This window comes from Trachemys scripta, chromosome 9 (assembly GCF_013100865.1).
Source record: "Trachemys scripta elegans isolate TJP31775 chromosome 9, CAS_Tse_1.0, whole genome shotgun sequence".
NCBI classification, from domain to species: domain Eukaryota; kingdom Metazoa; phylum Chordata; order Testudines; family Emydidae; genus Trachemys; species Trachemys scripta.
The window spans coordinates 21031948-21045422 of NC_048306.1; the positions used below are offsets into that span (position 1 = coordinate 21031948).

At 42.3% G+C, this 13475-nt stretch overlaps 1 protein-coding gene across 2 annotated transcripts; it reads left to right on the forward strand.

The window, feature by feature from the left end:
- The first annotated feature begins 237 nt into the window (after positions 1-237).
- On the forward strand, positions 238-13124 carry LOC117883259 (ras-like protein family member 11A-like). 2 transcript variants are annotated; one of them, XM_034782389.1, is made up of 4 exons: positions 369-920; positions 2326-2382; positions 6285-6367; positions 11478-13124. In XM_034782389.1, the coding sequence occupies exons 1-4, from the start codon at positions 776-778 to the stop codon at positions 11943-11945; spliced, it is 753 nt and encodes a 250-aa protein (XP_034638280.1). In that variant the 5' UTR covers positions 369-775; the 3' UTR covers positions 11946-13124. The 2 variants fall into 2 exon arrangements, with proteins under 2 accessions (XP_034638282.1, XP_034638280.1); XM_034782391.1 differs by lacking the exon at positions 2326-2382 and having other exon boundaries at positions 238-920.
- Positions 13125-13475: the final 351 nt, after the last annotated feature.

Here is a 13475-nt window from a genome sequence, read left to right on the forward strand (position 1 = left end):
AAAAAAAAGCAACTATCAATAAATGATCCTTTTCTTGAACGATAAGAATGAAAAATATTGACATTATTTGTATCATCTAATAACTTACAAACACTCAAAGGTATTGCTTCCTGAGAGGCTGCAAAATACAATCTAAATTTGATTAAATCCTCATTATAATGCAGAGGAATGTCCATCAGCTCAAGCTCTCTTAAGGGATCCAAGTGCATTACCTGTACACAACAGATCAGAATGGACAGCAGAGAATACTGGGTCCAATTGAAAGTACAAAGGGAATTTAGATAGGCAGAACAGAATTATTCTAACTACAGTTTCACCAGGACAGTTCAGGGTGGCCATATCTTGCTGAAACAAGCATCATGACGATTAAAAAAAATAGGAGGATGTGTTTTCAGCTCAGAGCCAAGGTACAGCACGTAGAACAGGCAGCAAGAAAAGATAAAGCAACAGAGCAAGCATGGTTCATAGGAGGCACACACTTTATGCCCTGTCTAGTGGAATGTCACGTTTTGACTTCTGATTGGCCGAGGAATGCAGGAGTCAGTTTTCACTGGAGTTGATCAGAAAGTTTCCCTCTGCTTTGCAAAGTCGCTGTCTGAGCAGAATCGTCGGAAAGAAGAGGCCAGTTGCTCTGATACTTCCCTAAAAAGCTACTTAAATGAAATGAGAGGACTTCTCTATCCAAGGATTTACAGCCTAGAAAAGAAGCAAAGAAGTTATTTTCCCCTTTTTCTCCCCCTACTCCCAGTAGAGCTGATCAGATCTCAGTTCTGGCATGCGTCTCATCTCTCAGAATACTATGTCACAGTATTCTACTAACTTTCTCTTGCTTCCCATACCCGAGAATCCTGTCTTAGACTGTGTGCCCAACAAAATCATCAAGCTTGTTGTACTTGGTGGCAGTAACGTTGGCAAGACAGGTAAGTCCACAGGGCTTTGATTGTATTTACAATGTAACTGTATTTACATTTTATGGTCAAATTGATCCAAGTCTATGTACTCCAGACCATAACTTTGTATATGTTTAATTACCGCTTTAAAAATGCTCGGAATTTTCTATGAGATGGATCAGAACATCCGATATATGTAGTTCAAATGTGAGGTGGCATTGTCACGTGGTTAGGGCATTGGGTAGGTGTCCAGAGCCCTGCATTCAATTCTCAGGATTACCACTGACCTACTATATGTTCTTGTACAAGTCACTTCACTGTGTCTCAGTTTCCACATCTGAAAAATGGGACTAATGATACTTGCCTTCCTGGTGTGTAGCACTTTGAGATCTATGGATGAAAAAAGTATTATTTTCCACATATTTTTCTATGATTTGGGGTGGGGGGCAAGGAAGAGAGAGAAATTGAGTGTTTAGTTTTTGTATGTGTGGGCTGTGATTTCACAAATAAGTAAATTTTAATAGGAACAAACTTTGTTTTACTATATCTGAGGTCCCACTTCCACTTAGTAAAATTTAAGCAGTCACCATTTATAGAAATGTAAAGTAGCTCATTGCAGATAGTGGCATATCTGCATAGTTAAAGAGCTGACTAGATGGGGCTGCCTGTCAGTGGTGGGTGTAATAATTTTTAAAAATGGAGTCTGTGAGAATGCTGCATGCAGATAGGGCTTGCAGAATCAGATCCTTCGTTGTTTGTCAGTTGATTAATTTTGCCAACTGATTTGGGATTAAAGGCACTATAGAAATGTTGCTGTTACTGTAAAAAAAAATACCACAGTTCTTCTCCGAAAGAGATCAAGAGACAGCAAAATGTCTTCCAAGCTTTCTAGCCCTAGGATCTTTGAAACCATCAGAAATTAAGATGAGCAAGAAGTCCCCGCTTGCTGCAGATTGATCACTTGCACAGCATGTCCAGTTTGTCCAGTGGATAAAATGAGTAGATTCACAGATTTGAGGCCAGAAGGGACCACTAGATCATACAGTCTGACCTCTGATATCCATAGACCAGGTCTTAAACTTGGCACTGTGAACCATCATAGTATTGTAAGAATTTCTTTGTTTTAGTTCATCAAATTATTTTAAGCCCAAAGGGCAGATTGTCATAGCTTCATTAACATTCACATTACTCCATGAGTAGCCCCATTAAAATCAATGGGACAACTCATGGGACAGGGTGCTGGCAACCCAGAGGGATGGTATCATACTCTGGTCCCAAATCATTTCCTACACGGGCAAAAAAATGGAGCCATATGTCCAGAGTAATACGTGAACAATGTTTACTACACTAAGTCAGCCAGTAAGACATTACATGCATTCTGCAAAGGCTGATATTGACTCAGATTAAAGGCCCATATTTTTTCCTTGTTTTGCAGCCCTGGTTGTGCGCTTTCTCACTAAAAGATTTATTGGAGACTATGAGGCCAATACTGGTGAGTCTACTTCCTAGTGCGGCATTATAGATAGATTCCATTTCCAGACACTGTGTATTACAAGAAAGTGAAGCAGTTAGATGTCCATAAGGTGCATATTTCTAGTTAATTGCCTCAGGTTATGAAAACAATAAATCAAAGGCTCATTATTTACGATCCTTTTAGTCAGTATTATTTCCACCCTGATGGAAAAGGATCAGAGGGAAAGATTGGCTTGGGGACATACCTACAGTAAAATGCAGAATCAAGGGATGTTTCATATATCAGCTGAACAATAGAGGCCAAATGCTACCCTGCCTGTGCAACCCCAGTGAAGTCAATGGGATTTCACTAAAGCGTAAGAGTCAGCCCAGAATTTTGTCCTATGTGTTTGCTTTTTTCAGTGACCTTAGTGCTGATGTAGAATGCTAGATTGAAGTCCTCTGTACCCAGGACAGGTACAGTGGTAACAGAAGCTTTCCCCACTTTGCCCTGCTATTTTGTCCAATCCTGACCCACAGGGAACATATCAGAGCAGGGGTGGCCAACCTGTGGCTCCGGAGCCCTATGCGGCTCTTCAGAAGTTAATATGCGGCTCCTTGTATAGGCACCGACTCCGGGGCTGGAGCTACAATATCAACTTTCCAATGTGCCAGGGGGTGCTCACTGCTCAACCCCTGGCTCTGCCACAGGCCCAGCCCCCACTCCACCGCTTCGTGCCCCCACCCCTGAGCCTGCCATGACCTCGTCCCCCCCTCGCCCCTGAGTCTCCTGCATGCCATGAAACAGTTGATTGGGAAGTGCAGGGAAGGAGGGGGAGGTGCTGATCGGCGGAGTTGGGAGGCTCTGGGAACAGAGGGGGGATGCTGATATGGGGGCTGCTGACATATTACTGTGGCTCTTTGGAAATGTACATTGGTAAATTCTGGCTCCTTCTCAGGCTCAGGTTGGCCACCCCCTGTCTCAGAGGGTATGATGCTGTGACCCATTTACTCCACACCCTCTTTGCCAACCAGGACGCCCATTGTATTGGCAGGGTCTGTAAAGTGGATACCTGTGTACTAGGAACCGTACTGAGACCCAGCTAACTCATCTCACATGTAGGCCACCTAACAGCTATGGGTCAATGATCAAGCTTGGCAGGATTCAAACCAGTGACTTTGTAATTGTTTTGCTTTGGGAGATACATATTGAGTTGAGAAAGAAGAGTCAGAAATAGGGATGGTAGAACCAGAAGCCTTTGATCTGCTGTGCCTGTCTGGTGAGTGATGGTCTGGAAGCTTTTACTGAGTGCCCTCTTCCATTGACCCTAAGTAAACCTTGACAGTTCAGTCTCTGTAATGCTTCTCTTTCTTTTCCTCCACCTTTCCTGCAAGACACTGTCAATCAAGCTAGATTTCTAAGTTTCACAATGGATTGCTGCCAGATACATTGCTAAGAACTGCATGTTTTTTTTCCATTAAGCTACCAGCCCTACAGCCATACTGGAGCAGAAACAAATATGCTAAAGATAAGAAACAGGTGTTAGTAGATCTGTGATCACATGACCATGTTTCTCCTGCAGCTGGATATAAGGCAGAACACTATCAGCATCTGGAAGTACCTGCACTTTTTCCTGTGATATATTACAGAGTAGGGATAGTATATTGGCTGGTCTTGATTCATGGGTTAGGTATCTCCCCATAAAACAGCACAATCTTTTCCAGCTTAACATCTGATACATTTTCATAGGGCTCACAGAAGAGTTATTCATGCAGTGCAGTCAGGTTTTAAATGTACTATTTTAATGCTGGATTCAAATGCAGTGAACTTTGCCATAGTGAATGTCCTCATATTCTAAATGTTTCTATGAGCTCAGATATTTTTCCATTGGAGCAAAGACACCTGCTTCTGTGAACCAAATTTTAGAGACATTTCTCACAGGGATGATATATTGTTTTAAACTAAGGTTCACACGCATCACAGTTGGCGCTAATTGGCTTGTTCATCAGTACTCTGAATTGAGGCCAAGGACTGAATAGGCCATGAAGAGTCAACTCCCTGCTATCCCCTAGAGGAGATTCCTCCAGATCAAAGTTGAAACATATTGCCTAGGCAGTAGCAGCGAAGCTTGTACTGGGACAGTATGAACAGTGCCACACTGACAGCTGTTGAGACTGTAGTTCTCTGTTTAGCCATGTATAACAGGGGCTCTCACCTCGAGTACCTCCTGCTGCTGTGTGCGGTACTGCAGTCCTTTTTCCGCTCCTGGTGTCCCATAGGTTGTCGGCCTCACTTGGCAGGTTGTCAGTGGCTTGGCCCTCTATCCAAGTCACAAAGTCCAAATGAACTCCTTCCAGGGTAGTAATGAGTCCAATAAATGAAACAGTCTCTTTGCCCTCGCTAGGGTCTTCAGTCCACCTCTGGGCCCTTTTACTTCAGCCCTTCACTTGGACTTCTCAATGAGACTTGTCCCCTACTCAGGATTTACATCACTTGGCCTGGGAACCCAGGCCAACCCACTAATCCAGGTTCCGATCCTGGGACCCTATGCACAGCAGCCATGTACTACTCACTTCAATTCGTTGCTGCTATTTCATTGAGCCTCTTCCCACCTTCCCCCCTTATCTTCATCCCTGACCACAGGGTTAAAGTTCTCAGGTCCTCTCTCTCTCCCATCTTAAGCAAATGCAGCCAGAACCACACTCTGGTTGTTCCTTGAGCTCCTGTGGCCAGAGAAGAGTCCCCTGCCTTGCTCCTCTGGTCCCAGCCAGGAACTGCTCTGTTAAGGCTGGCAGCTCCTGATTAGCTGCTTCTGTGCAGCCTCTCTAGGCAGGCCTGGAGGACCACCTTCATTGCTCCTTTATTGAGGCTGAGTGTAGTAGAACCATGTAGTAGCATGGGGCCACAAAGGGTCTGTCACACCATGTCACTTGTGTTATGTTTTATAGCTAAACAAAGAGGACATCAGTCTCCAAGCTGTTAATTATCATTATGTTAACCATGGATACTTCATAAACCCCAAACCTAAGCTTTCTTTATGTTGTTGGACCTGCAATACAAAAACAAATATAGTTCAAACCCAAGCCTAGAACTTTTATCCAGCCCTCATGTGCTGAACCTTACTGATTTGGATAAAATGGAACCCGGATACATGCCATCCCTGCTTTGGGGGTTTCAGAACCATAGTCTGACTGATGAGATTCTGCAGACCCATAATAATAACCTAAACTCTCTAGTCTTAATGCATGGTTGTGTGCTCCATTTACAATACTGTATGTATTTGGCATGCTTTTCCTTGCACTTCCAGGAGAAATCCATGGAAAACAGCTCACTCCTTTAACAGAGAATTCCCTGATTCACTTGTGATTACATGTACTTCCAGTCTGCATTATAGAAGGGTGCTGCTCTATGTGGAATCAAAGGCTTATTTTAAGTGGGCCCAGAAATCCCATTCAGGTTGTCCTCTCTCATTCCAAAAGAGGTAGCAGGCCATTAGGAAGGAGTCATCTGTCAGACAGAAGAACAGATATTCCTCAGTAATGTGAGTCACAGGAGAAATTGTAGGCCAGTATTTGCAACCATGGAAAATGGATTCCGGATTTGAAACTATTGTGTTGCTCTTTGAACATGTCACATAAAATAATCTGGCCTGATTGTTCTATGGGTAAAGTAGTTTATAAAGAATTTAATTTAATTTTTAATAAAGTTTAAAAATGAAGAATTTAGATACAGCCCAGGGTGGTGGAAACACCCGATCAAGGAACATATATAATACTATGTTACTTGAGCAACCAAAAATTCACCCCGGTGTAAGGGCTAGCATGGGACCTAGGTACCATATAAGTCCCAGGACTCAGAACTGGAATATTCTGATTTTGACTGGACTTACTTTTTTTTCTCCGTTACATGTACTGTCTCTAATTATCTTACTTATCTATTAGGTGCCTTGTATTCAAGAAAATTCACCATAGACGGAGAGCAGATCTCCTTACAGGTGCAGGATACACCCTTTGTCTCATTGGAGGTAAAATGTCTGCTCAATGCATTTATACTTCAGAATACAGTGGGTGTCTTTTGTTCATTGCCAGCTCTTTGGTCTCCCCTATAAGTAACTCTTGTCATTAGCAGATGTGCCTGAGCCAGAACCTCACATCCAAATGTAGACATCCCAACTCAGATGGCCTCTGCCCTGCCGCACCTACTCCTTTAAGTCAGGCCCCTTTCCAGTTAAGTCAAGGCCAAAAGAAATGACTTAGTGCAGCCCAAGCTGAGGAATAAAACTGCAGGGTTAGCTTGCTTCAACCAAGTCCTTGCTTAATCTAATTGCTGGCCAGGAGTTCCTGTCCCTGGATGGGCAGAAGGAACTCTCAACTGTCCAGAGGCCAATCTGGCTGCTCAGGTCAGACCTCCTCTCCCAGAGCGAATCTCTCTTCCTTCTGAGGGACAGTCTTTATAGCAGCTGTAGAAATCTCCAGCTGGGGGCCGCCTTAGTATCTGCATTAAACCACTCCTTACTTCTCCGATGCATGAGGTGGATAAGCCCCATCACACCAACTCCCCACCAGATTTCAGGGTGTTCTGATTAGAATTCATGGCTAGGGACCTCTCCATATAAGAGCAGTGCTACACTGACTCTATTTTTTTGGAGCTGGTTTGGAAGTAGACCAAAATGGTGGAAATTTCACAAAAGCACCAAATTTTGTGATTTTTTTCTCCTTGAATGGTGGAAATCTCACAAGATCAACTGTTTTCATGAAGTTTCTAAGATTTAGGGCCAAAATTAAGTGCATTTTCATCAATGCTGAACCCAAATCCTAGGTTTGGTTTTTCCTTGAAACCAAATCCAAACCCAGACTTAACCTAGCATACATCTGAATCCAAACACCATTTATCAACCTCATCCTCTCTCATGTCAAACCTCAAAAGGTTTGAAGATCCTGTTTAGTTTAGATAAGCACCTGAAAATACAGATCCTTCTCTGTGTCCTGGCTGAGTTATCCCCTCCTGAGTTTGCAGAGCTGGGCAGGAAATCTCATGTAGTCCAGGTGTCCATCTCAGTTTTCTTTGATCACTATAAATTGGTTTAAGTGAAAAGCCAAAAGTCTCAATCATGTCCCATGCCTTTTTAGAATGTGGGTGGGTGAGATGGAGGAACATACATCCTGGTCATCATTCATTCTGAATGCTACCATCATCCATACTGACAAAAGGAAGGCAGAGAAACCTCCAGAACCCTTTACAAAATGTTTTGGAAACTTGGTCAGATTTTGTGGGGAGAAATAAAAAAAAATATTCTCTTTCTATAAACAACTATTTTTCCAAAGAAATTTAATTTGAAAACCACATGTTTTTCTAATGAAGCAGAAGTCTGTGCTATGCAAACAATATTCTATTTTGAAAGAAATTCTTACCCTACTTGTAAGGCTTCCAGAGGAATAAAACAAGAATAAAAATGCATGCAGAAGACCAGATCTCACATTTTGGCTAGAGCCAAACAGAACTTGACACTTCAAAGTTTTGAGTTCAGTTGAACCCATGATTTTAGTGGGTTTGAAATTTAGTAAAAGAAACTCTCCTATCAAGGACACAAAGTACAAAATGACATCAACTGCAAAGTATAGTCTTTCCATCTATTCATAAAAATATAGCAGATGATCAAAAAGTTGTGTTGTAGTCTGAAGCCCTAACGAAAAGCCCTATCATTTTCAGAGGATGAAATTCATCTCTGTGCAGAGGCCCAGCATATGGCTTATGTGCCACTTACACCCTCAAAATAATGCTTAAGTGGGAATTAACTGGTGCTAGCTCTCTGCATAGGTGTGACTATCCCCCAGAGAGCCTGTTGACAGAAATTAGGCACTGTCACCAGGAAAGCATGATAAATACATAATAAAGGGAATCCACCTTTGATTCTATCCTAGGAGTGTTGGGAGAGTGAAGGAGGTCCACTCCCCTTCCTTTCTCTCCAGATATAAAATCATTTTTCAAATTTCGCTATTTTGATTAGACACTGACCCGAGTTTTGATTTCTCGAACCAGGGCTGAACTCTGCAACATTCAGGGGTGTTACTCTCAGAGGTTTGGAGTCAGCACTATTTCTAATTTAATTATGGAGGCTTCATTTCCTTTGTTCCAGTCAAAGCCCTGCACTGTTTCAATAATTCCCACAAAAGCTTTTTAGCTTGGGTCGGTGTTCGCACCAAATGGTATAATTGAAGTGATTTCAAGGGCTCATTTCTGAATCGAGCCATCAAAAGAATGTTTGACTAGGTTGTGTTTATGTGTTTTCTGAGTAGGTCCTTGAGCAACAATGAGTCACTTGCACTCTGAGATCTGTGTGCAGTGATTTCTGGAGAGAGTCACGTGGAGTTACTCAAAATTCTAACATTGGAAATGTTAATGTTTAAAAAAACCCAGAAGCAGATAGATAACTGGGTTTGTTAGATGATTAATTTCTACTTGAAATATCCATACCCAGGGACTGTGTGTAGTTTTTAATTCGAAAGGAGACATGTCTGTAAACAAACTAGCTCATTAGTCGTTTATTTTTGTGAATAAAACGTTCCACTGAGGATTATCACATCTATCTTACAGCTGGCTGGGCCCAACAATTGTAACTGAGAACTTCTGCTCAGGAAAGCTCTCTGCATGATGCATTTGTTTCTCCTTGTTTGTAGCAACTAGTTCTTTTCCCTGCTAAAATGAGCTAGCTGGTGAAAGGGGCCAGGGGATACAAAGGAGGGCTACTTATATACAGATCAGTTACAGTAACAGTGCAAGCTTCCCCTCTCCCCACACACTGCCCTACCAATGTGCTGAGCTGGGGCACCAGAGAGTTCACTCACCTTAACCTTTTTTTGAACTGCCAATGAAGATATCTATTCATTCTAAGTGTGACTGTGGTGTTTGTGAGGTTAGACACCTGTTCAGCAGGAACTGGATTGAGACCCAGCAGCTCATTTCATATAAACAGCAGTCACTTCTTATATCCTGAGAGATGCATTCTATGTGAAGATGATCCATGGGTATCTCAACCCTTTAATGGCTTAGGGTGCTGCTGTACCAATGATATGGCCTTACTGCTGAGGGCATCCCACAGTGCTACTCATAAGAAAAATCCAAACACGGGATCTAGTGTCATGGCACTGTGAGATGGAAGAGATGAGGGGTTAATAGATTTTTTGAGCCATTGCCTCCGATGTCTGTGGTCTAAACTAAAGAAAAGATTTTCAAAGGGCAATTAGGTACCCAACTCCCATTGAAAGTTGGGCCCCAACTCCCATTTGTACCTTTGAGAAATCTCCCCCTAAAGTAAAGATTGCTCTTTTAGTTTTGCCTACAGTATTCCTCCTGCTGTCTGATCAGTTATTACATAATACATTTAGGCCATTATTTTCAATCCCAAGTGCCTGAAGTTAGGCTCCATATTTAGATGCCTAAATAAAGTGACCTATTTGGGGCGAGTGCTGAGCACCAACAAACTTCACTGAAGCCAATGGGAGCTACATGTGCTCAGCACCTTTGAAAAATCAGGCCACTTTTATTTAAGTGCTTGAATGTGGATTTAGGAGCCTAACTTTAGACAGCCAGGGTTTAACATTTTGGCCTTTTCTCCTATTTTCTTGCTGTTGAAGTTAAATATCTGTCAAAAAAAACTGTTGATTCTTTTTCTTGATGTTTCATGCTGGAGAAGAAGAGAAACAGAATTACCATATGAATAGAACAACGTTTTAGTAACGGGGAAGGGTCTGAGAGGTTGCCGAAGTTCAATTTTAATTTAGGGTGATTCGGTTTTGGGTCTGTCCTACAGCTTTCACTTAGCCAATTAACTCATGGATTATTTTTATGCCAATTTATTCTGGACAAATGTATTCATATTGGGCCATTCAATAATTTGATAAGGCTCCCAGAATTTAATTTGGCAAAAGATGTTGGGCCAGACATTGCAAGATGCTGAACATCCCCTGGTTAGGTTCCAAAGGTTCCAGGAGACTTTAATTCCCTCTGACGTTAGTGGTGACTGAAGGTGCTTAGTACCTTGTAGGATCTGACTTAGAGTGGAAGAAGTTACAAGGACTTGTATGTTGGTTTCAAAGTGCCTATAATATTGGCAGAAACGTTTCTTATCAGACCAAGCCCACCAGACAATAACATGCAAGCCTAATCTCCCTGTCTAATTGAATAAAACCCCAGCAAGGATATTAAAAGTAATCGATTAGGCTAAAAAAAAATCATACTTAGAAATGAACTGATCACAACTCAGGCCAAAAAGTAACACATCAGCTTCCTTTGCATTGTTTCTCTGGTAATTGTTATTCCTGTCCTGATTAGGAGCAATGATGTTATGAGACCTGATATGGGCGCTCTTGGACTGTGCAGGCATGACAAAAAGACAGCTAACAGTAATCAGAAATCCACTGCCTCCTGGAGAAAGTAATCAGTGTTCAGGCCACCATTTATTTTCAGCTCCAGTGAACAATCACTTGCAGCAGATTATTTTTTCTAAAAAAACCTTTTAATCTGAATATCCGGAGAAACTTGCAGATGGTAAGATCCATCAGACAGTGGAAAAGTCTCCTCAGGGAAGTGGCAGAAACCCCATCCTTGGAGACATTAAACAGTGGACCGAAAGAGGCACTAAAGAAGGTACTGTAGGGAACAATCCTTCCCTTGGATAAGTGGAGCTAGACTAGATGACCTAACAGGTTTTTTTGGTCTAACTTTCTGGCTCTAATCTTGATGATTCCATTTATCACCCCTGATAATGGGGAGAGGGGTGCTGAATACTGATTCAATAAATACAAAATCCATTTGAACAAAGCATCAATGTTTTGACCATTTTTTAACCACTGAACAACTGCCTGGTCTCCACTCCAGTATCTGTGCTGCCGGGTCCTGTTTATATTCCATTGACATATCATGGTATTTCATCCTAGACCTGGTACATCCAACAGCAGTCAGAGATGCTTTTTGCTTTGTATACATGTCAGATTAAGTAACAGCAATGTGATGAAATGGAGCAATTGCCTGCTCCCAATGTTGTATGATCACTTGCTGCTGCCCTGTCTGATGGTAGCTTTTTTTGCTTCTTACTGTCTGTTTTCTAATCTCTAATCTCTTGGTTTTGATGGCAGGATGATAATGACAGTATTTGCTGCCAGGAGCAAATAAACCGTTCAATCTACTGGGCGGATGGTTTTGTATTCGTTTACTCCATCACGGACTACGATAGCTATCGGGTCATCCGACCCCTGTACCAGCACATTCGCAAGATCCATCCCAACGCCAACATCCCCCTGCTTCTGATGGCCAACAAAGGGGACCTGCTGCGAGCCAGACAGGTGTCTTCCAGAGAAGGGCTTCAACTGGCCAATGAGCTGGGTGGCACTTACTGCGAAGTGTCAGCCCGGGAGAACTGTGAGGGGGTGCACGAGGCCTTCCAGCAACTTTGCCAGGAGGTGGGCAGGATGATTGGGAGCTGCAATGGGGAAAAACGGAGAGGGCTCCACCTCATCCGGCCCAAGTCTCCAAACATGCAAGACTTAAAGAGACGTTTGAAACAGGCACTGTCTTCCAAAGGGAAATCTGCCACTACACTTTGACCTAGCTGACAGCTAATTCAAAAAGCAAGCAAGCAAGCAAGCAAGCTGATATTTATGTCTCTGTTTCCTCAAAATTCAATAGGCACATTGATTTTTAAAGATCTCAGTTAAACATCCTGTTTCCTTCAGCAAAAGCACCTATCAAATGGGTATTTCTGAGCAAGAGCTTAGAAACTGTGTTTAAAAAAATAACGTCAAAAGCTATGCACTTTTTAAAAGGAGACATTGCCAAGTAGTTTAGGTCTACAATTTAGGTTTCATTAATAAGAAAAGATTTTTAAAATCCTAGAAGAGCGAAGAGAAATGTCTTGGGTTTTTGCTTTGGGATGTAAATATTCCCAAACACAAACATTAGGGAGCCAAAGCATGACAACAGGAGAATGAAATTGACTATATACAGAAAGTGAAACTCCACTAGACTACTTTCCCTATTCTGTGCTAGCTAAGTGAAATTCAAAAAGCAACCAAACAGAAATGGTGAAAACGATGTGAGATTCAAATTAGATACTTTAAATTATGTTATAAAGTTATTAATAATAATGGGAATGATTTTTTCAAATATGATTTTTATTATTACAGTGCCTTTTTAAAGGAAATGTAAAAAAATCACAGTTCTCTGATTTTTTTTATTTTTATTATTACAAGTAACACCTAGGTTGACTGTAACTGAAAGATTGGAGGAAAAAGATATGTTTCTCTTATTTTTTTCTGTTTGTTTACTTTGACAGCACTTTTTAGTTAGTTTTACTATAGTCTGCTTCCCGCCTTTTTTGGTGGGTCTTCCACATGGCAACAGGAGAGAAAAAACATAAAAAAAAATAGAGAAGTATGATTGTAAAATCACAAACATGGAGTGGCAGCATCTCCTTGCGTTGTGTCTCGGCATGCGCATCTCACTGTATAACCTTCATCACATGATTTTTTTTAAAATAGGATCTTAGTTTTGTTAGCATTGTTTGTAGAGAAAAAAGTTTAACTGTATAAATAAAATTAATTAACCTTCAGAGCAATTCCCACAAAGCCCACTCAGCAGATGAGCTAATCTTATTGCCTGCAGTTGGTTTGAATATGTTTCTGTGCGTGTGTGTAGCGGGATGGTTACCCGCTCCTGCCCTGAGGGGTTTAAAACAGGGCTGTGGATGGGCAAGATGCCTGGGCTGATTGGGAGGAAGCAGGCTCACCTGGGGCCATGCCCCAATCAGGGCCCAGCTGGCCCTATAAAGGCTTGAGCCAAGCACTCAAGCTGACAGTCTCTCTCTGTGTTCAGAGAGAGAAGGGTCTGGCTGCAGGGAGCTTTACCAGACACCTAGATTGGGAGCAGAGCTGGGGAAGGGCCAGAGGAGCTGGGAGCTCTGGCCTAGGAAAGCCCCAGGCTGCAGGCCTGGCAAGGCCTAGTAGGTGTAGGGTTGCAGGGGGCAGCCCACGGTAGGTAAAGGCAGCCAGTCCAAACCCCTTTGCTTATGATGAGTGGCTGATACTGTAGTCTGCCCCAGTGAACGGGGGCTAGATGGAGACTGGGCAGAAGCCGAA